The 24,262-nt window shown below is 34.8% G+C and overlaps 1 protein-coding gene across 9 annotated transcripts in view; it reads right to left on the bottom strand.

Moving 5' to 3' along the window:
* Positions 1–24,262, bottom strand: part of KLHL5 (kelch like family member 5) — an 82,141-nt gene that overhangs the window by 45,949 nt on the left and 11,930 nt on the right. For 4 of the 9 annotated variants that reach the window (XM_057727879.1, XM_057727878.1, XM_057727876.1 and 1 more), the window contains exons 2-4: positions 14,293–14,769; positions 13,079–13,177; positions 1,903–2,085 (exon numbers count right to left, since the gene is read on the bottom strand). In XM_057727879.1, the coding sequence (XP_057583862.1) occupies positions 1,903–2,085; positions 13,079–13,177; positions 14,293–14,675 (665 nt within the window). In that variant the 5' untranslated portion in view covers positions 14,676–14,769. The remainder of the gene's footprint in view (positions 1–1,902; positions 2,086–13,078; positions 13,178–14,292; positions 14,770–24,262) is intronic. The other 5 variants (XM_057727881.1, XM_057727882.1, XM_057727875.1 and 2 more) reach the window with 4 other exon arrangements.

Below are 24,262 nucleotides of genomic sequence, written 5' to 3'. Positions count from 1 at the left end.
GTCCCCCACCAGCTGTGTGTAAGAGTTAACCTTTCCCCACAAGATTGTTGGATGTTAAAATTTTTCGCCACCTGCAAGGTGTTAAATGGTATCTCGTCGTTTTAATTTTCATTCACCTGACTGTTAGTGAGGTTGAAGGTGTTTTCAAACGTTTTTTGGACATTCAGGTTTCTTCTATTGGGAACTGCCCATTCATTCAGTTATTCACTGAAAAAATACTAATGCACACCTAATAAGTACTGGGCACTGTTCTAGATACTCGGGATACATTAATACCTTCTCTTACGGAGTCTTATATCTTACAGGGAGACAAACAATACACAGCAGAAGTAAATTCTACAGTACATCAAAAAGTGATAAGTGCCATGGGGAAAGAAGTAGGGTAAGGGCAAATGGAAAGTGGGCAGTAGGTTTAAAGAGACAGTCTCACTGGAAGGTGACACTTGAGAAAAGACTTGAAGGAGGTGCAGGAATTAGTCATGCAGGTATTTGGGAACAGCATTCAGGCAGAAGAGCAGCCAATGCAAAAATCCAAAGGCAGGAGTGGCATACCTGCCACATGCAAGGAACCTCAACGGGGTCAGTGTGGTTCAAGCAGAGTAAGGAGGGCAGAAAGGTGAAGAGGTAATGGCAGGCTGGATCACATAAGCCACTGTGAGGACATGGGCTTTCACACTGTGCCATGAGGGGGCACTGGAAAGTTTGATCAGAGAAGCAACCAGATTTAAGTTCCATTTTAAAGGATCACTCAGGTAGCTGTGTATAAAACAGAATGTAGGGGAAAAGAGTGAAAACAGGGAGGCTAGTTAGGAGTTTCTTGCACTAGTAATCCAAGTGAGATGGCAATGGCTTACACAAACATTGCAGGTAAGGTAATGAGTTCTGTTTTGGAAATAGGAATTTGAGATGCCTCTATGAAATTCAAGTTGAAATATCTTTCTAATAAACCCACGCTCACAACATGGACTTTCTGTCACAATATATAGTAGCATCTCAATAAATGTATGCTGATTGAGTCATTAAAAACTTTAAGACTGAGCCCATTTTTTCTAATTTTACTTTCACTTTGGAGGGTTTAACAAAACTTTTGGGACACAGTATTAATTAGTTTTGAAAGGTATTAAAAAAAAACCTTTGGGATCATAATGGTGATTAACACTGAACAATTAAATATATAATGAATTGTCCTTTATTAAACAGCTTCCATTTCCTTTTCTTGCATCACAAAGTAATAACAGAGACATAGACGTGGAGAACAAACATATGGACACCAAGTGGGGGAAGTGGGGCGGGTTGGGGGGGAATGAATTGGGAGATTGGGATACCAAATTGTACACTCTAAATATATGCAGTTTATTGTATGCTAACTGTATCTCAAAAAAAGTTCTTAAAACAAAACAAACAAACAAAAAGAAGTAATACTTCATTTCTGTTAAAGGCTTTTATTCCCTAGCACCACTGCTTTTCATATTTCTTAGAGGTCAGCAAGCAGAAGTTGAGATAGATGTGGCTATTTAAAAACCCAACAGCTTTGCCACGCCATTCCACCAGCTTTTTTGTTTCTAAATACTCACAGCACTAATTTCTACTGAGTTAACTGAAAGTTATTTAATAGATAGAATTAGGTGGGGTGCTGCTCATAGTAGCTGAAATCTATACCAAATGATACTAGTTTCAGGCTGGTATGTTTTGTTTTCATGCTTCTGCAGAGGGAAAGTAACACTTTTTGGGTCATTTAATGTGTAATAATTTTATATGAACTGTTTTCTTTGCAGAAATTCCATGAAACACACCAATTCACCAAAATACTCCATTGGATAATAAATTGGAACAAGTTACCTCAACATACATAACTAAATGATCAAGGAAATATTTCTCACATATAGAAATTTAGAAAACTACCTATGAGCTGGAATTCTGCGATCACCAGCAACTAGAATTACGTCACACAATTGTTTGTGTCTCAAATAGTTTTCCATCTTTTTGAACGTCTGTTCAGCATGATTAAGGGCTTGGAAGAATTCATCGGATGAGCATGGCTCCATAGTATGGCAGGATGACAATGTCTGACTGCTATTGGAAGTCCTGGAAAGAAAGAAAACACACATTTTGAAAAGTCACTAACACATGAAAAATATCTTTCCTATAAGTCCTTTTAAAGCCTTCAAATGTAATAGAAGTAATGCTACCAGTCAATATTAATGTGCAATCATTCATCATTTTTGCCTTTTAAAATCAATGATGGCTCAAATCCTATGTGTGTCTTGCAAACACTGTGAGTGAATGTAATATCTTCTGTTAATAGCTACACATATTCTTTGCCTGTTCTTGAGGTCTCATCTCTGCTGAAAAAGAGCCAAACTATATTCATACTGATAGTCATGGCTCCAACATTATAGTTAAGGGTATAAGAGATCATTTTTTGAAGGCAGGAAGGCAATTAAACTATTTTGGAGATATAAATCCAAGCCACCCTTTACTTAAAAATGGTTACATTCACAGTTCATTTATAACTATTTAGAATACAAAATATATTATCATAAAAACAGTATTATAAATAAAGCATTTGATCCTTTGGCTAGTCTTCAAAAGCCCAGGTAACCTATAACTTAGATTATACGTTAAAAGAACTTGATGGCCTAAACCCAGATATCTAAAAATTATTTGAAATTTCCAAATTATAATTTGGAAAGTATGAATTCTAAGATATTTTCATTATGATTCATTGATGAAATGGTGAAAAAGTGAAAAGATTGGGACTAAGAATGAAACCCTAAATCCATCCCTCCCCCCAAGATCCCTTCTCCAAGATCACTTGAATCAAGTAATCAATCAACATCCCTTGGTTATGCAATTAACTACAAAACCACCGACTATGCCATAACTTAGTTATCATTTCTCACTGGATCTGCTTTTAAGGATATAATGATTCTGATAAATGCTTTGTTGAATCAAGCCTCACTGTATCTTAAGAGAATTTTAATATAAATATCTAATAACCTTATCAAAAGGAAAAAGTCTTTGGATCTTTTAAAATAAAGGGAACTGAAGCCAAGGGGATTTAAGTGCCTTGCCAAAAGCCAGAGAGTTTGTTCATGGCAGAAATAGGGCTATCATACAGAATGCTATGTGTTCACCGAACCTGTTTTCTTTTTCTCCTGGCAGTATAGCCAGACTACACTGCCCAGCCTCTCTTGCAGATAGGTGTGGCCTTATGATGGAAATAAACTGTGTCAACACCACGCTAAAGTGGCTAAGAGCAGGTGTGTATCTCCCATTCTTTCTTTCTGTGTCCATGGGGACTGAGGACTTACATGGAGGAGGAGGTAAAATATACATGAGTGTTCTTAATTGAGTAAGATTATATTCACAGACTATACTCACAAGAACTCTCATGTTGACTGAGATGTATCAGTTCTGAAAGTTTGCAGTGCCTCAACAAATATCTCTACCTAAATCCTTCCAGCCCACTGCATTTTCAGTGCCTTACAAATATGGGTCTTAAAAAATATTCTTGGAGGATAACTGTCAATAATGATAATAAAAGCAAAATATATATTATCTAGAAGGTATATATTGCACACTATGAATATTATTGGTGTGAGGACTTGGGAAATCTGGTAGAAAATACATTTAAGATCATTAGTACAAAAATGTATTGAGTAATCTGTTGTTTATACAAATAAATGAGAATTAGAAACTATTTTAAAATCTAGGAAAAAATGTAACAAGCAAAAACAATGGTAATCTTGATGAATATCAAGTTGAAGATTTAAAACATTTATCAATAAAATGAAGCTTTATATTGTCAAAATACTGACAAATGATTATGAGTATTAGTGATCCAAGGATGAGGGAAGATTAGAACACCTGATTCTTATAAGCCCAAATTCTCTCAAGAACAAGAAAACATGAGGTAAATAAATCAAGTTTTTTTTTTTTTTTAGGGCTCCTAAATTTTGTATTACATTTCTTATACTTTATAATAAATTCTCAGCAATGACCAGACAATTAGTTGAATGTTGTTTAAGTGATGAATTGCCATCATCCAAACATAAATGTTAATTTATGTTAAATTTTGAAAGAAAAACAGAACTTTATAATCCCAAGAACACTAAGTTATTACAGGCTAGCTTTGATGTTGGTATAAACCTAATTAATAAAGAGACCATCTCTTTTCTTGTCAAGAACTTTTGGGGTGTTTAGCTCTTCAATCTGTGACATGAATCAGGATAATCTGGAAAGTATTTCAGCAGTTGTGCTCAAGGTCTCATTCCTTAAGACTGATTCAGTAGGTCTGAAGTGAGACCTGAACATTATATTTTTTAAAGCCCTACAGGCGATCCTAACACATCGCAGGCTGAAGACCGCCAGTACACTTGAGACAAGAGATAGATACATTACACAAATCAGCATGCAATGGACTTACAGATTCAAAACACTGATATACACAATAGACACTTTACTTCAAATATGTGTAAACTGAATTTCTTTGAATATTTTAAATGCACCAGTAGAATGTAATAGAATATGTGCTACTTTCAAAAGGAGCATAAAGTTAAAACATCAAAATTGTTTATACACATTTGCATTAACAAAACAACTATTTATGCTTCTAAGATAACATTTTCAACTTCCTGATTTGCTTTCAAGGCTTCATCTGCTATCACATGTTTAATACACATGTTATTTCAATGTGACAATTAATTCAGAGATTTTGGGGTATAGCAATCACTCCCACTTCTCCAAATGAAGGGAAAAAAGAAGTGCAGGCTTCTGATTTGCAGTCTATGGAAAAGTGAAGCTATCCATTCACAAAAGGAACATGAAAGAAGTAGGAAACAGAGCTACTCAGGCTTGAAGAGCTGCACAGCTTTCTAGCGTTTCTTGTTCTGTTTTAAGAAATTTGGGACTCTGCACATACAATTTTAATAATGCAAGATTTTACTTAAAAAAAAAGAATTTACTGCATATTCATACAACTATAGAACGTAGGTATTAGAACCATTAGATACAGAATTTTTACATCTAGAAGTAACTCATTTAATTCAACTCCCTTATTTTTGCAGACAAGAAAATTTTGAGGCCCCGAATGGCCCGAAGTGATCAACCAAGACATACAGGCAGCTAGATACAAAATCCGGACCAGGAGGCATTAGGAATGTCAAATCACTCACAAAGCAATGGAAATTTTTGCTTACCTTTACCCTTAGGCATCAGTGAGTGTGAGGACTAAGGATATGAAGGGAGAATGATGGTACAATATGAATGAAGATAACTTAACAACAACAAAAGATATTAGAATTAAGGATCCTAGACAAGTCTACTGCTCTGTTACTGCCCCTTACCTAGGTTTAAGAGAGCAAGAGTCTCTTAGGTTTTCATAGGACAGAGAAAACATCCCTATCTCTGGCTAATCAAATGTTTTTAACACTCTGGTTCTGTGTAGTTTATGTCAGTACTTTCTTGCTATTTCTTTTCCTATTATGTGCTTTGGTTTGGAGGCCTGAATTGGAGAGGTATGGTGTAGTGATTAAGAGCATTTTAGGAAGGTTCCAGAGCTGTGCTGTCCAATATAGCAGCTAGAAGCCCCATGTGGCTATTTTAATTAAATTAAAATAAAATAAAAAATTCAATTCTTTAGTTGAGCTACTCATATTTCAATGCTCAAGTAGCCCCATGGGGCTAGTGGCTGCCAGACTGCACAGTGCAGATACAGAACATTTCCACCACTATAGAAAGTTCTATTGCATAGTGCTGATTCAATTCTGTCACTATGTAACTGGACGAGTTATTTATTGATAACTTCTCTAAGTCTTACCTCCAACAGCAATGTAGAAATAAGTAATACGTAGTACTTTCCTTCAGAGGATCCTTCATGGGAGGATTATTAAATGAAGTAATGAATGCATAGCCCTAGCACAGAATAAGTACACAATCAAGCTAAACAAACTCCTATTCGTAGGTCCTCACTTTTCAAAAGCCAGTGAAGGCCTGTAACCTCAGTCGTTTGTCTTATACAGTGTTGTTTGCTTGTCTTGCTAAAAAATGATCACTAGCATTATGAATTTTTTAACTAATTTCCTAATTCCTAATTAAAATGGCCTTTAACGAACCCAGTAGACATCCTAACCCACAATATAAACACCTGGGAACAGACCACTTATGGAGCATTTAAAACATTTCTCTGTGATTTCTACTTGATCTTTACTTGGTAACAGGAAATATATCTAATATTTCTACTGAGTTTTATTTCCTTGATGTTACTAAGATGGTAAGCCATATTTCAAAGAATTTCATCATGAGATCATTCAAATCTTTTATAACAGACGTTCACTGTAATGAACTCTACATTGCTGGATATTTCCAGGCTACAAGGAAACATTTAATTTTTAACTTATTGTCCCTCTGCAGTAGGCTATGAATTTGTAAGTCAGAAAAATGCCTAAACATAGAAGAGAGGCAAGTATGAAACAAATCAAATCACCAACTATTTACAGAGTAACTCTTGAGAGGCAGCATTGCACCAGTTGTTAGAAACTATGTGGATGCAAAGAAGCTATGATTTTTTCTTTTTTTCTTTTTTAGTGCAGGGACTTCAAATTTGAAGACTTAAGTTTTATAAAGTAGAAAAAAGTAAACAGCAACACTGATTAATATTTGCAATTCTTCAGATTTCACGTGTGGACACACACACAATATGCACCATGGCCTATACTTACCCTTTTATTATAAACTATTTAGATTTTTTCACTTTCATCACCAGAACTTGTATTAGGCTTTTTTAATGGAGTAATTTTTCAAAATAAGTTTTAAAAATCACTTCACAAGAATTATACTGCATATGATTTTGAGTAGAAAACAAAGCTGCACTGAAACTCTAAGTAGTCCGTTTGGCTCACTCCCCAGGAAGTGATTTACTCCTACCCACCTGCCTCATAGCTTCTGGCATTCAGAATTCATGCTTTTGGCAAAGTGCAGATTACTATATCATGAATCTTTTGACATCTTTTATACATATTCAAAGTCACAAATGTAAAATAAGAATGTAAATCGTTTAGTATAGGCTAGCAGTCTTTAAAAAATTTTTTTATGCATATCCTTTTCAGTATACTTTTAAGCATTTCCCCCAATATATGGATATTTATGAGTTTATAAAAGATATGCATATATCATTGTACAATTATTATTTACATTATAAAACAGAAAAAACAGAGATTTAAAAAATAAAATGTAAATAAATACATTCATATATATATGTACACACACACACACACCAGGGTGAGTCAAAAATTATCCGCACTCCAGTTATATTAAAACTTCTGTTGGTCACACTGTCTTATCAGCACTTTCCGTTCAAGGCTACTGTCTCCCCAGTCACTGTTGTGCAGGTGTGAACATATTACAGCAGTTCATTTGTAACTGCAGTGTGAACAAAAATAGATGCCCCACTTGTGATTTGCACGAGTGAAGAGCAGCGTGCAGTAATCCATTTTTTTGTGGTCTGAGGGTGTACCTGGTGCCGTTATTTATCGAAGACTTTGTGTGCAGTATGGAGAAAGTGCTTTGCCACGAAGAAGTGTGTATGAATGGATAGAGAAGTTCAAGGAAGATTGCACAAGTGTTAGCCATCAAGAAGGAGCTGGATTCACTTCTGATGAAGTTGCAAAGACAGTGGTGCATTTGTGGCTTGCAGCTCAGCCTAAAACATTTTTTAATGAGGGAATACGAAAGCTTGTTGACAGATGGACAAAATGTACTGAAAAGCAAGGAGATTATGTTGAAAAATGATGTATCTGTCTTTTCTAAAAGTTAATTAAAATAAATTCTACAGCCAAAGTGAGGATAATTTTTGATTCACTGGTGTGCGTGTATGTGTATTTACCATTTCTCCAACAGATCATCTTGTACATCTCCAACTGGAATCTAACTGCTATCAGAATTTATAGAAAGGAAAGATCAGTATGGGCTAGTATTTGGAAAGGCAACAAGCAACAGGTGAGATTTGAAATACGTGAAAGTTTACATGAGTAAGGAGGAAGAAAAGCTGGGGTTGTTTCTTTTACGGAGAGGACAAGGCAGTTGAGTAAAAAGAAATGGCAAGAGGCAAAGAAAAATAATACCTTCACCTCTTCCCTTTTCAAGAGAAATACTTTTTTTCATTTTGGAATTTAAGGAGTTCTCTGCTGGTCCTGTGGCCAGAATATCTGTGATGAAGAGAGTTAAATGTTGTTTATATAAGAATCAAATTTTCTTAAACGATAACCAGTGTGAAGGAGAAGGGCCAGTGGGCCCTATCATATAATGCTGCTGAGAATTAAAACAGTAGTAACGTTCCTGAAATGATTTTGAGAATACAGATCAAAAATCCTAAAACTGTGCACACCCATGGCACTTTATCCAGAGGAAATAGTCACCTGTATGTAGAGATCTAGCTATGGGGGTGAGGGAGGGGGGTTATCACAAGTTGTTTCTAACGGGAAAATACTGGAAACAATCTAAATTCCAAAAAAAAAAGAGAATTTGGTTAAATAACCAAAAGGTATGTCTGTGCATGGGAGAATGATGCAGCCAATTAAAAAGACACAGGAGAACACTGAATGACATAGCAAGCTGTTTTATTTGGACACTGCTTTTGTCTATCCAGGATTCTTTCTTACATAACAGACCCATCTCTGCCTTTTGGGAAATCACATATTCCCTATCTCAGTTCACAGGGCAGAGCTGAATCTTCCCCCTGGACAGAGGTAAGCAAAAGACTGAGGCCTGGCCAACAATAGTATCATATCTTCTGGCTATAATGACTGGTTTGGGTGGACATAAGATCCAAACGAGGCCAGTGAGAGTCAATTCAAGATGTTTGTTGGTACTCTTGGAAAAGAGTCATTCTCTTTCCATTGAGCAGGCTAAGCTGATAAAAAGTGAACTTGGAGCTGCTAGTGGCTTTTGCTACCATATAGAAAGCCTGCCTAAGGAAATGCCATCACAAAGGAAGAGAACCTAGAGAGGGAGGAGAAAAGGATTTCTGGTGTTATTTGAGCATCTGGATTCATCATGTCTAAAGTCATTTGCGTTTTTATTTACTTATGTGAATTGAAAATTTCTAGTTTTTGCTTGTCAGTTTGAGTTGGGCGTCTGCCTTTGGTGACCAAAGGAGTCTTAATTTTATGTTTACATTAGGGCAAAAAAGGTTACAAAATAGTATGTACAATAAGATTCAGATTTTTATTCTAAAAAACATTTTTATTCTATACTTATATATAAAATATATTGGAAGGACACTTCCTCAAATTGTTAATGGTTATTATTTTGGGGTGGCAGGGTAATTTGTGATGTCTATTTTTCCGTTTTTGCTTATCTCTATTTGCTAATGCCTCAGTGGTAAAAACAGTAAATAAAATGCAAAAAATTCATTAAAAAAATTAGATCCAAAGGATTCCAAAGAGTTCTTAGTTTTAAGCAACTTAGTTTTAAGCAGCCCCCAAACCATTCTTCACATCTACCACAGTAATAAGTTTTAGCTGGACACATGGCTACCCAGGCAGAGACCACATCTCATCCTCCTTTGCTATTAGTTGTGGCCATGTGATCAGGTTTTCAACAATGGCATGTGAGCAGAACTGAAATATGCAACTTGTGTTATTTGCTTAATGTCCTCCTTTTTCTTTGTTTGGTCGTTCCCATAGGCTAGAATGCAGAGAGGGAGCCGAGGAAGCTTTGGCCATAAAGAAATAGTAACACCCTACAGGATGGAGAAACAATATGGAAGGAATCTGGGTCTCTGCAGGAACTTGTGTAGCAGAGCTGCCTGTCTGCCCTGGGCCATTTGCCCATTCGTTATGTGATAGACAAATAAACTTCCATTTTATTTGAGCCACTGTATTTCTGAATCTCTTTGTTATATTATCTTAGCTTATTCTCTACTAATATATTCCCTAAAGTTAAATGGCTAAATTATGAGTGATTATGTGGGGGGGGGTGTGTGTGTGTGTGTGTATGGGTGCGTGTGTATCATTGTTTTCATGCCTAACATATCTAATTCTAAAAATGTAAAACTTCACTATCCAGTTCCAAATGGATGAAAATAAAATACAAGCCATAAGTGTCATAAAAGCTTCTTCTGCCTTAAAATCTGGACTTATAAAGGCCAGTTGTGCAATTGTAGTGCCCATCCTTTTTCCTAAGCTGATTCTTTCTAGGAACTAATATGATTCCAATAAATTCCTATTCTGTTTAAACCAGCCAGTCAATTTCAGTTGCTTAAAACTAAGAACACTGATTGATACAGTACACAGATGGGCTTCAGGGGGTTCATGAACTCCCTGAACCCTATATGAAATATTTAACACACACTTGTACACATACACACATCTGTGCGCACACACACACACACACACAGTTTTCTGGGGAAAGGTTCCATGGCTTATGTCAAGGGAACCCATGTATGACTCGGGCATATATGTGTGAGGGAGGACAATGCAATAAATACATCCTTCCCAGATACAAGTACAATATAGTTGAACTTCTTTGCCATCTCTGGAAGCAAACTTTTTTTTTATGTGGAAATGTATAAGATTTTAATTTTAAAGTGAACCAGAATTAACAGACTGGTTCAAACAAGGAGATGTAGAGACAACATAAAGAAGGTCAAGAAAAAGGATATCTCACTTGAGAAATGGTATATTATGAAGATAACCCCTTGTTGGGAGAGGAGAAGGACCTAAATGCCTTCAAGATGAGTCATTTAGTAAATCAACTGACAAGGCATAGAAGAGTTCAAGGATATCTGCAGCTGAAACACAGAGTTTCAAACAATGGATAAAGTGGATTGGACGACTGTGGGTAAAGAGTAGTGGCTGCGTCAAGAGATTTTACCTGTAAGCCAGCCAGGGTTGGCTTTTTCAAGAACCAGGCTGAGAAAATTAAATTAGTTGAGGAGAGAAAGTGAAACTGGTTAGACTGAATCATTAACTATTATGTTAACCCAAGTTGAATTCAGTGATTAAATGAATAGTCACAGAGAACTGCTTACTGGTTTGTGTGCATGAAATCTACATGTTAATTGTCTGGGTTCAAAATGTAGCTATTTCCAAGCGATCAAGGTCAATATCAACACTGATAAGTTACACTGATGGATGATATATATCTCTGATATGATGCGATGAAAATGGCACTTTACCTTTGTGGCAATAACCCTAGTCTAACCATGAGAAAACTATCAGACAAATCCCAATGGAGTAAGACATTCTACAGAACACCTGCCCACTACTCCCCAAACTGCCAAGGTCATCAAAAACAAGGAAAGTCTGAGAAACTGTCACACCCCAGAGGAGCCTAAGAAGATATGATGATTAAATGTAACTGGTATCCTGGACAGGATTCTGCAACAGAAAAAAGGTCTTTAGGTAGAAATTAAGGAAATCTGAACAAAGTATGGACTTTAGTTAATAATAATGTATCATACTGGTTCAACAGTAACAGATATACCATATTAATGTAAGATATTAGCAAAGATCAAAGTTCAAAGATTAGAAACTTTTAAATCACTTAGATGTGTGACAGCAGAAATTACCATAAGTCAAAGGCTCAGGCAGACATTTCTCCTACTTAAAATACAACTGATCAAACATATTAGCAACATATGATGCCTCTTAACTCCTGCTTTAGCTTGTTCCGACCCACTGTAGGGGTGATGATTCTGTGTATGTAAAACCACTAATCTGTCTTCCTCTTTCCCTAATAACTCAAAATTTAACTTCCAAGATCTATGTAAGTATTATGACTGCTTAAATGAGAAATTCTTCATACATTGTATCTATTTCCCATCATGTGATATCAATCTATAGTATACTCAAATAAAATGTTTACTATATTTTATCATTTGCAAATACTATTAAGAAAAAGAACTATTCCCAAGTTACATGCAAAATTTGATGAATGTCAGTGTAGCTTCTTTTGACATTAACAGTGATAGTTTTTGATTTGTTTACAGTAGAAGGGCAACTACCTAGAGAGATTGCTCACTTAATCAAAAACCTGGGGGCAAATAAATGTATCCTCATAATGAAGATCAAAGACTCAGAGCTGGGGGACTGAAGGAGGATGTGAGAATTAGATATATTTAATTTAGGAAAAAAATGGAAAAGTAAAAGTATACATACAAATTACATTTCTAAAATCTAGAATGCTTTTTACTTTTTTTGCAGTAAGATGTTGGGATAGAAATTTTAAGCCACCATTAAATTTCTTTGACAGATTTCCTCTCTACGTTTTCTAAAAATCAAATACATTTTCTCTAAGTATATTTTATTTTTGAAATAATATTTTAGAGAGAGTTTGGTCACTGCAAATGTGAACTGTTTACTCCCATTTTATTATTTACTTTCTCAATCTTCCTGATTAGCATTTTAAAAACAATTACATTTATTTTAGATTTTAAAACATATAATTTTCTTATGTTTATAACTCCTACAAATAAAAATGACAATTATATATTCTTGAGGTATGCACATAGCTAGCTCAGTCAAAAGAAGGCAATCTTTTGATGTCATAATGAACATCCCATCAAGATGACATTTTTAATATAGATACTAAAGAACAGATTAACTTAATTTCAGTAATTATTAGCTATGCAAACTACCTTTGTTGTAAGGAAGTAAATTCTAGTGACCCGTGTGTATAACCTTTCTAAGACTATACATGTATATAAATTTTATACTTACATATGTATAATCCTTCTAGGTAGTAGATCCATGTTAAGATTTTTATAACAGATGCTGGTAAATGACTGAATGTTTTGGTTCTTTTCTAATTTTGTTAAAATATTCTTGATACATTGTATTGACTTTCAAATGGAAAGATGATTACTCTTTGGTTTCCCACAAAAATGATAAACCCTGAACCTTTTACTATGTACATTATTCTTTTTATGGCAACAAGTATCCAAGAAAATACAAAACAATGAAACTATACTAATTCAAATGATCTCTATATTAAAATTATTAGTGGCTCCTATTCCCTTAAGATAATGCTAAATCACGAAATAATTAAATTTTTAAAAATTAAATACACTAGTTACCTATATAAAGATATTCCCCTCTCTCCATTACACAAATGATTATAGATGACTGGTCTATATTTGTTATTATTCCAGCACCACAGTTCAGAATTCCATACTCTGAAGATTAGAAGAGAAGGTGGTAAATATCCCCAAGTAAGAGATACTTGAATATACGCATTTTGTCTCCATCTCTTACGATGCCTATATTAATAATAATCAACATACAAATTATGTTATCAAAACCTGCAAAGAAATTTTAAAAGAAAAAGGATCCAGTAATTAATCTAGAAAAATGATAAGCCTTTAAATATTTCTGAGTGAAGATGAATCAGAAAGATGACTTTCAGGCCCTAACTTGTTACATAATATGCTATAGTATTGATAGTTTTAACTGAGTAAGAAGAAAATTCATTTCAAAGGTAAAGCCTGGCTCCATGGGTGAAGATGGATAAAGTCATTATGAAATTACCAATTTTTAATTTTCTCTCCTCAAACTCATTTCCCCTTCCTTTTGCCCCCTTTCCACTGGCTGACCACATGTAGCTCCTCTATATTCCCTTATACTCTCCTGAAGGAATGTCCTTCATTTCCCTAGAGCACAATTTTCAGTGAAGTGAAGGTAACAGGAATTAGTAGCTGTCGTCTTAAAGAGAGACGTTACTGTATTCTCTGAATTAGTCTGGAGGGCCGCAACACAGGACAAAGAGAAATAACCACAAGAAAAATACTACTGACAACTACAATGGTGTAAAAATTACTGGCAACTACAATGTGCATCTCCTCCTAAACCATTAATTTTCAGTAAAATTAAAAAATGACTCTATAATCTGTTGAAAACTAAAATGTCAAACATTTTTAGACTATAGAGATGTCCTCGATAGTTTTGCTATGACTGCAGGAGGCAGATGAATGAAGGAAACTGCAAGGCAATGATGCATAAAATTGCTACCATATACTGTTTTCAAGGCAGAGCCAGATCTATGTATGGAACACAAGAGATTTCAAAATGAAAGCTATTTGTTATCTTTATAATTTTACAGAATTAAAATCAATACTAGAACATTTAAAAAACCCCCAGCAAAAGTACCACATACACATACCAAGATATTATACATGCAGAGGTGTGCATATATATATATAGAATCATAGATTTTAAATAATACTAAATTATTTTAAACAATATATAGAGCATACCCCCACACCCCATTTCTAACAGTAAAAAAATAATCAACCTGCATGAACTGGAATCAGATTCATTTTCTTCTTCACTAGTGCCATCATCCACTTCTGGTCTATCCAGCCAATGTGCACCGCCACAATCTTCTGCTGTAAACTCAAATGCAGGGACTTCAGAGGTGGATGCCATTGGCCAAGAAGGTGAATTCTGAAAATCCAGTTGGCTGGACCTTCGGTAACCAATTGAAGCCAAAGGCAATTGTAGACTACATGGATCTAAAAACTTTCTCCCACCGTTTGCTCCGGTCTGTCCTCGATTCCAAAATTCTCCCTGCTGGCTGTCAACTGTAGAATTAGGAGATGATGCTTGATGGCTAAACCACCTCCATCTGATTTTCAAAATCTGCTTCACATCAAACTCTTTACGAGAACCAGACATCCTCAGAGAAACCAAGTGATCGTCTAGGCAACGGGCAAAAAGCACTGCACACAGATTTGTGCATCCAACCCAGACAAGAGAAGTATATGCCCTGCTGTACACAATAAACAAATTGAAAGGAAAATAAATCACATTCACATATATATCTACATTTACTTTTATACCAATATATCAGATTATAAAGAACAAAGGAAATGAAAAAAAGACGAAACACGGTGGAACATTCCGTTCAATCAGAGCAAACTCTCATCCACCTATCCTGAAACAGCTAGACCACTTTCCCCTGCTCTCCTTTTCCTTACTGACCATTAGCTCTCACAAACACTGACAGCATTCATTAAAGTCCTTTTAAATGCAGAACACCACCCCCTTTTCTTAAACCTCAAATGACAGAGACAGAAAGCATTATCCGGTCGCAGTGTCTCAGTCTCTGCTGCTTAGTATATTAACTCCTTTATTGCTGAAACAAGAAATGTATTCCACAGCATTTTCCTTTGTACTTAAAATCACTGTGAAACTAAAGTGTTTCTATTTTTATACTAAATTCCTAAATGAGATATCACAAAACAACAGTTTTTTAAAAAGCTTTTTTAAATTAGATGAGTTACAGTGATTTTCAAGCTGGCTCTTTGGATGTGGGATGAGGGAGGAGGAGGAGTACAAAGGTGGGGCTCCCGTTTACTGCTCTCCACTTCTATCTTCTCCTTTCAGGAAAGGCGTGTGTTTCATTAATACAGTAAGATCTGGGTAAGACTTCACCTGAGCAAACAATATTGAGAAGACTAAGGAGAAAGAAAAAGTTCGAAAACTACAAAGGATCAAAATATGACAGTACTTATTCTTTTTCAAATAAATAACCTGAAGTCCATACTGTTCTATAATTAGGATTAAGTCACTTCAATTTAGTACAACAGCCAAATTCCTATGACACTTCTTAGGAAAAGGAATGTGTGGCTCAAGAAAGCTACCTAGGACTGGGATAGGATTGTTTCTTGGGTGTACAAGTACGCTAAAGGTGTCCACTGTTGTTGGCAAAACAAAGCAAAGGTCTGAACATGGTTACAGCTAAGGTGAACTGATAAAGCAAATAACAATCTATCAAATGCAATCAAATTTTAAAATATTGAATGGTTATTGTGAGCAAGATACTCTACTAGGCATTGTGGGGAACACAGATATATACATCTTGGTTCCTACCCTCAAAAATAATCAAATTGAGTTCCCGAAACAAAACAACAGACAAATGTAAGAACCATCATAATGCTGCAGTATTAACATTCTGTTATCTACAAACACAGAGTTTGAGTTTTCAGGGTGCTCAATATCTAGTGCTATATCAAGTGACCAAAAAAAGCTGAATTTTTGGAGGTTTACAAAAATATTGTGAGGTATATGTTAACATCACACAGCTCTTTAGGAAAATAAAAATTAATCAGAGAAATAAGAATGAGAGGCATGAAAAGCCATATACAATTTTGTGCCAAATACTGTAGGACAAACTGTAAATACTATAAGACAGAGAAAGGCGATATCAGGATGCTGCGGAGTGAGTGCTATGGGCCAATTTCATTAGGGAGAAGACTTCTAAGAATAGTAAGAGGTCATATAGCCAGAATGATAAAAGATTTTATAAAGGAAGAAAGATATTAACAAAACAGGAAGTGAGTATACTGACAAAGAGGGGGAAATATCAGTTTGATCAGCCAACCAGACATACCTAATTAATTTTAAGGAGTAGTAAGAGATAAAGTTGGATGCATAACATGACATAAAATGCACTGAACACACAGCACAGGTGTAAAAGCTAGCAGGCAATGTTAAGTGGACTGCTGAACAGGGCAATGTTTTAGAAAATTCATTTGGCAGTAGTATGCAGGATGTATTAGAGAGTGAAATGACACCTTTCCCTCTCCTCTCACTTCTATCAGACTCCTTTTATCAACACCCTTCTAATTCCACTCTACCTATCCAACTCTGTTTCTATTTTCCAACCTGGATACACTGCTTCATCAGTTAAGACAGAGTCTACCTTACGGTGCTTGCTGTTTTACATGCTGTTTGTGTCCCGGTTTCTCTGATTTTGAAATCGCACTCAACCCTCAAGGTTTAGCACAGACACTGCTGCCCTTAGAAAGGCTTCTCCAATTACTCTAGCCTTATGCTTCTCAACAAGGTAGCACCAACCCTCCACTCCTTCACCCCAAAAAGGCTTCTGGAAGTAGGGGGCATGGATTTTTAGTTGTTGGAATGACCAGAAAGGGCTATGGACATTGAATGGGCAGGGGCCAGAGATGGTAAACATCTTGCAGTGCATGGTATAGACCCACATAATGAAGAAATGCCACTGCAATAGTTCACAGTGATCGTGAACTCACTGTCTTCATGCAAATTATTTACCAAGCATTTATATGTTTAAGGCACCACAAGAGGTAGAAAGAAAAATAACAAAGATTTTTCTTTTGAGAGGGCTATACTCTGGTAGAGAAAAGAATAATTAAATGAACATTACAAATAAAGAATACATTTTAATAGATATAATTTTATATAATTATAATTTCAAATTTTAAATTCAACCTGTCAGTATGAGAACACTTACCAGAGAGTCCATTTACAATGTGCCAACTCCAATAGCTAATTTTAATTGTTTGCTATTTGGTTGATTGGTTGGAGCCTGAACACAACAGTGGACTTCATTAAAAGCCACTGAGATGCCAGACATTTCTCAATGTGATATAGAGAAGGGAAGAATTTCAAAGGCGTGAATATTAAAACGTTGAACCATGCCTCCACCCCCACGAGGGGCCAAAGACCCTTTCCACCAAGATACTGAGATATACATTAAATAACCCCCGCTTTAATGTAGTAGCTCTTCTGAGTAAGCTAGAGATGCAAGTGGGAGATTAGCCACTGAAATAGGCTTTCTGATTTTAAAGGGAAACTAGAATCTTGGGTTGGCAAAGGCCAAGTAGCAGCCTTTAACCACTGCAGTAATAGTCATGGGTTTAGTTACACACATACATACATACATATGCATGTATATACAAAAGCCCACCACCACCCCAACCCTTTGCATCAACAGACTCACACTACATGCTCTTTTCATTGAGACATTTATTTTGTCAATCTTCCTCCTTCTTCCTGGTAATCAATGTTGACAGCTTGGTGTACAGCCTTTCACATCTTTCTCCATGTTTACAAAACTTATATCCAAACAAACAGGAATTTTTGTTATTGTTTTATAAAAGAGATCATATTGTACACATATTTTTGGCATTTTGCTTTTCCCACCAAAATTATACACATGGGAATATAAATTAATAATGATCTTTTTAATAGTTGCATAATATTCCATAATTGTAAAACACAATGTATTAAACTACTTCCTTGCTAGTGGGCATGCAGATTGATTTCAGGTTTTTTTGTTTTATGCTATTAAAATAATGTTGAAATAAACATCCTTGTGAGGCTTTTGTGTCTATGGAATTTATTCACTGGAGTGGAATTGCTGGGTTGAAAGTATGTGTTTTTTAAATTTGAAAACACAGTTTACTTTCCTGAAATTTATATTTTCAAAAGTAAAGTATGTCCTTCTCACTAATTTTTACAGGCCCACCAGTCAACAATAAGTATTATAATTCTTTATATTTCTAATACGTACCCTCTATTATCAACCACCCTTTTCCCACAGAATTGAGGTATTATTTTTATGAATTTTAACAATTCAGGATGCTAATTCTGTTCCACTATTTGTTTATTTTTACGTCAATATTACAGTGTTTTAATTACAGTACATTTACAATGTGTTTAATATTTGTTAAAGCAAGTTCCTATCTCCACATATATTCTTTTACAATAAATTTTAAACTAATTTTGAATATATACTCTTCTATATATACTTTAAAATAGTATTACCCAATCCTCTCAACAAAAATCTCCAACCGTATTGGAATTGCATTAAATTTGTGTATTAATTTTAAGATGATTGGCATTTTATGATATCAAGGCTTCACATCCAAGCATGTTTTTTAGTTTGTTTGGATTTTATGCTCATTAATAAGATTTTTAAATCTTTTAACTATAGGTCCTGTGCCTTTCTTATTAAAAAATTTTTTTTTTGGGGGGGTACACCAGGTTCAATCATCTGTTTTTATACACATATTCCCATATTCACTCCCTTCCTTGACTCCCCCCACCTCGAGTCCCCCCCACCCTCCCCACCCCAGTCCTCTTCTTATTAAAATTTTTATCATGTTTTTTTATTTTCTTTTCTCAGTGTTATAAATGCAATAAATTTTTTCTAGCATTTCCACATGGTTATTGCCATTATAATAAAAGCATTAAGTACATTTATCTTATATCCAGTCCTTTAATCACACCTCCTCATTAGCTATATTTTTTAAAGTAGTGCTCATTTCTTGTTATGTTAGAGGTAACTTTGAGACATCTAGGTAGAGATGTCAGATAGCTGGATAAATGTTCCTGGAGCTCGGAGCCAAGCTCCAAGGAACTCTAACAAATAAAGGCAAAGCACATTGAAAAGGAACAACCAATGAAGTAGAAGAAAATCAGCAGGCTATGGTGCTAGGCAAGTCAAGGGATAAAAGTGTTTCAAGGCAAAAGGCATGGTCACTATGTTAAATAAGAGGTCAGGTACCATGTGCAAAGAAAAATGTCCACTGGAATTGACAACATAAAAATTTTGCCAAATCAGATAGGAAGAGTTTCAGTAAAGGGTTGGGGACCAAAGCCAGACTGTGGTGTGTTGAAGAGTTAATGGGAGATGAGAAATAAGAGAGCATGTACAGACAACTCCTACAGAATATTCTGCTCATTAGTGAGGCTGTGGAATGAGATTACAGCTGGAAGAGTTGAGGAATCAAGGCAACGGATTTGTTTTGTCTGCTTGTTTGCCTGCTTGTTTATTCGCTGATTTTAAAAAACAGAGAACATATTAGAATGATGAGAATGATCAACAGGAAGGTGAGATTGATGATTGTAGGCAGAAGCACTGGAGCAAAAAAGGTGAAGACTTTGATAAAAGAAAAAGGAATGGCACCTAAGTACAGTGGATGACTTGGATAGTCACTGTAGGTGAGTTATTTTCTCCACTGTAAAATTTATAATTTTCTAAATGCATTGATTACTTGAAAAGACATGCATTAGTCAGTCTATTCAAGTTGAAAATCAAATAAGCCTTCTAAAAGGAGCATGAAATAATAAAGATTAGAGGAGAAACTAAAGAATTAAGAAATAAAATGACAGAATTAGTTTTAGCTCTTTAAAAATTCGCCAGTATCTTCTCTTACCTTCTAGCAAGTTTAATCAAAGAAAAAAACAAATTAGGACTTAGAACAAGGATAATATGACCATTAAAATCTAATATTTAAATAAAAGACTTAAAAAATAAAAGATCAGTATTGCAACAAAAATTTCAAATGTTATATTAAGTAAGGGAAAGGATGACATATAGAGAGGATTTAGGCAAGCAAAGTTGAAAAATACTCCTCAAAGACAGAATTTACTCAAAATCCTTTATAGCTAGGTCTCTAACAATTTTCCCCTAAGCTTAAGCCTGTCTAAGCATGGGTATTTTGGGAAAAAATCTTCACTCTAACAAAATACGTTAAAAAATGATCTATTGATAAAGTAGCTTATTATAGCCCTCCTGATAGAAAGGGGTTTACAGAAATATTTCCTGGCTTTAACTGAGTTCTTGGGCCAAATACTTTCTTTATGAAAAATATATGGTAAACAAGCATTAATCTTTTCATGGCATGGAATTCAGCATTTATTTAAATAACACTTTTTCTTCTGTCCCGTCAATTTTTACTGTACAATATAATATTGTTTCACTCAAAAATTTACGCAGTTCTGATGAGAAGTACTTCCTAGGATAATTATTTATGAAAGATCACTACATATTAAAAGTGATTACATTGTTAAATTATCAAAATGGTTTGCATGGTTACTCTATATAAATTAGATCCCTCATCATTCTCTATCCCCTTGACCCTCTTCATTGTTTTCATAGCACTTATCAGCATCTGGCATATTAGATGTTTATTCCCTTATTATCTTTACCCTCACCACAAAGTTAGCTGCAGTAGAGCTTTCTTTGGCTCATTGCTGTAAACCTGGCATTTAGAACAGTACCTGAAAGACAGGTGCTGAATAAATATTTCCCTAATGAATAAATGAATCCAATAACTATGTGAGCAATAATGAGCAAAAATGAATCCAATAACTATATGAGCAATACTTATAATGTACATTTTTGAAATTGTAAAGTAAACTTAAGAACCAAATGTTAAAAAGAATATTAGAAAACATTTACCTCTGGTGACAAAGCCTTTTTAGTATTTTTTCAACTTAAAAGAAAAATCACAACTATTACTCTTAAGAATTTCTTTTTTTATTTCATTCTTTAGGCACAAAATTTTTATCATTTTGAAATCTACTGGCTAAACAGCAAATGTCTTTTTAGACTGACATAAACACTTTCTTCAAACTGATTGCCAAATTATATTCTGTACCTTTTTCTTGTTTTAATAACTTTGCATTACTTAAACCCGATACAAAAGCTCACACATTATTTAAAATAGGTGTCGGACTTCCTAGGTGGTACAGTGGTAAATAATCTGCCTGCCAATGCAGGGGACACGGGTTCGAGCCCTGCCCTGGGAAGATTCCACATGCCACGGAGCAACTAAGCCCGTGAGCCACAACTATTGAGCCTGTGCTCTAGAACCCGTGAGCCACAACTACTGAGCCCATGTGCAGCAGCTATTGAAGCCCATGTGCCTAGGGCCCGTGATCCACAACAAGAGAAGCTACTACAATGAGGAGCCTGCACACCACAATGAAGAGTAGCCCCCGCTCTCAGCAACTAGAGAAAGTCCGTGTGCAGAAACGAAGACCCAGCACAGCCAATAAATAAATTAAATAAATAAATAAATCTAAAAAAAAATAAAAAATAAAAAAAAATAAAATAGGTGTCAATTATGAATACATTTTCAAAATGTAATTAAGGAATCCACATGCAATTTCTGCTTCAAAACTGCTGAAATGTTAGTTTGTGAATTTAAAAGATGACATTATTCAATATGACAACAGCAACATTGAGATGTCATTAAGATAGACTGCAGATGAGCTCACTTCAACAGTATGGCTTTTAAAGCTACGGCTTCACTCAACAATTTAAATTACAGCCATTCAGTAACTGGTTTATATGGGTAATTATTACTATACAAAATTCTCTTCACATAGTTTTTAAGACAACAGTATTTGTTTTATGAGTAATCAATTTTTTTCAGATATGAGTAATCAATTTTAATGAATCTATTCCAATAGTTTTAAGTGTGTACTATATATTCATAAAACACATCAAGAATTAATTTTACTATACTAACTCAGCAGCACTACACCTTCCCAATTTTCCCCTCAAATATAAAAAGAATAAGTTACAACACATGATTTCAAAGAACCCTTTAAAGTTCGGTAATTCCAGGACACTTTTAAAACACTGTCAAATTAGATGTTTTATGAGAATTTGGCTTATTTAAAAAATTTAATACTGATATAATTTAAAACTATATGATAGCAGCAAACATCAGTTACATATTTACCCAGGTTAGGAAAGATTTGAGATTTAATTTTAACTTTAATTCCAGAAATATATCAGATATTCTGTACCTCTTCTCCAAACTCATTAAAAGCAAACATTATAAATGTAAAAAAAAATCCTGTATTTATATAAACTCAACAAATTTCGCTATATGCAGAAAGAACTTGGGGTGGTTGGGGTGGGATGAACTGGGAGATTGGGATTGCCATATATACATTACTAATAAGAAAAAAATATCAAACTGTACACTTTAAATATACGCAGTTTATTGTACGTCAATTATATCTCAATAAAAGTTCTTAAAGAAAAAAAAAGAACTCAAAGATGAGAAAATAGTAAAAAATCTATCAGGGCAGGGGCCACTATATGCGTAACAACTTGTGTAGTGCACGACATTAAACTTATTGAATTTAAACCAAATAATAAGTGAATGAATTAATGGCACAGACCTTGATTTGAAAGATCTTAAAGTATAGCAGAAGAGGGTTTTGAATGAAACTCTAATTATCAAGAGGTAAGTATGTCCTTTACTTGGGAGAGGATGAAGTTTTTGAGTTAAGAATTCTGAGATATGCATCAAAAAAACTAATTGGGCAAATGAACAATGGATTTGTGAGGGAAGATTCCATTGGTAGGAAAATCAGTTAGAAAACTCTTTGAGGTGAGAAGATAGTAACCTTCGCTGGAAGCAATGAGATCTGAAAGCGGGGTGGCTGTTAAAGATATTACAGAGATAGGCCTGGCAAAATGTCTGTGGCAAATGGACAGGAAGAAATCAAAGGTGACAGCATTTTCAAACGTGGGTGGCTGGAAGAATGGTAATATTGACATAAATAAGGAAGTAAGAAGGATACATTTTCAGGGGGACTGAGTATAGCTTTAGACAAATTTAGCTTTAATTATGTACTTAGCAACCAAATAGCTAGGAATATGGAGTCTAGAGCCATATTTAGCTGATAGTTAAAAATCAATCTACAATCTATTTAAGAAATCAGAAATTTAAAGTGTGGATAGATGAATCCTGGCTGTTAACATTGGTTATCTTTGCATTCTTTCCACAAGTTACTACAAACACATGGCATCAAAATTTCTTTTGTACTAAAAACAAGCTTAGAAACACACTCTGAAATCTAAAATTAAATTTCTAGCACAAATGTTAAATCTTTCACTCTGTTAAAAATATTTGGGGAATATTTCTGATTTAATCAGTAGATGAAAATTAAAAATAAGTATTGAACTTAAATTCAGTTGTAACAAGCTAAGAGATTTAGTTTAGCTTTGTAAGTTACACAGTAGATTGAAAACTGCAGTTGAGAACTCTCATAACACTCAAAATTGAAGACTAATTTCATGGTAATAGCCATCTAATACAAGCATTTTATTTCTTTGTGCACCCTAAAAGTACTGTGATATACACTTACATAAGATCAAGGTGAAAAAAAATGAGTGGGGTAAATTTTAACCTTTAAACTAAATATGTCTCCTTGCTGCATGGTCACACCGCATTCCAAACTACTTGCTCAGATAATTCAACAATCTCATTGAAATTATTTACTTAATGTCTGCCTTCTTCCATAGACTGGAAACTCTATGAAGGTTACAGAAAGGACTAAGGCTTTTGAAGCACTTACAAGAACTGACATTAAATTTTAAAACTGCAATATAGCATGGTAAAAATATACAGGGGCAAGCACAGAGATAGCTGCAGAAGTCAAAGCTGGAATTCTAAGTATAATAAAATGCCCCCTTGTTGGATGAAACCCATAGCTGGTCCATTAAATGAAAAAGTTAATAAGCATAAAAATTATACTTACAGATTCTTAAAGATTTTATTTCAACTTAAACACATAAATGCACATTCATTCACAAATCTTTTCACAGAGGGTTAATGCCATATATTCGATGTGGGCCTCCTACTGAGTTTGGGTCCTCTTTCTTGCATAAGCCATGCCCACAATGACCC

This window comes from Hippopotamus amphibius, chromosome 3 (assembly GCF_030028045.1).
Source record: "Hippopotamus amphibius kiboko isolate mHipAmp2 chromosome 3, mHipAmp2.hap2, whole genome shotgun sequence".
Lineage (NCBI taxonomy): Eukaryota > Metazoa > Chordata > Mammalia > Artiodactyla > Hippopotamidae > Hippopotamus > Hippopotamus amphibius.
This window is presented reverse-complemented; position numbering and strand designations above follow the sequence as displayed.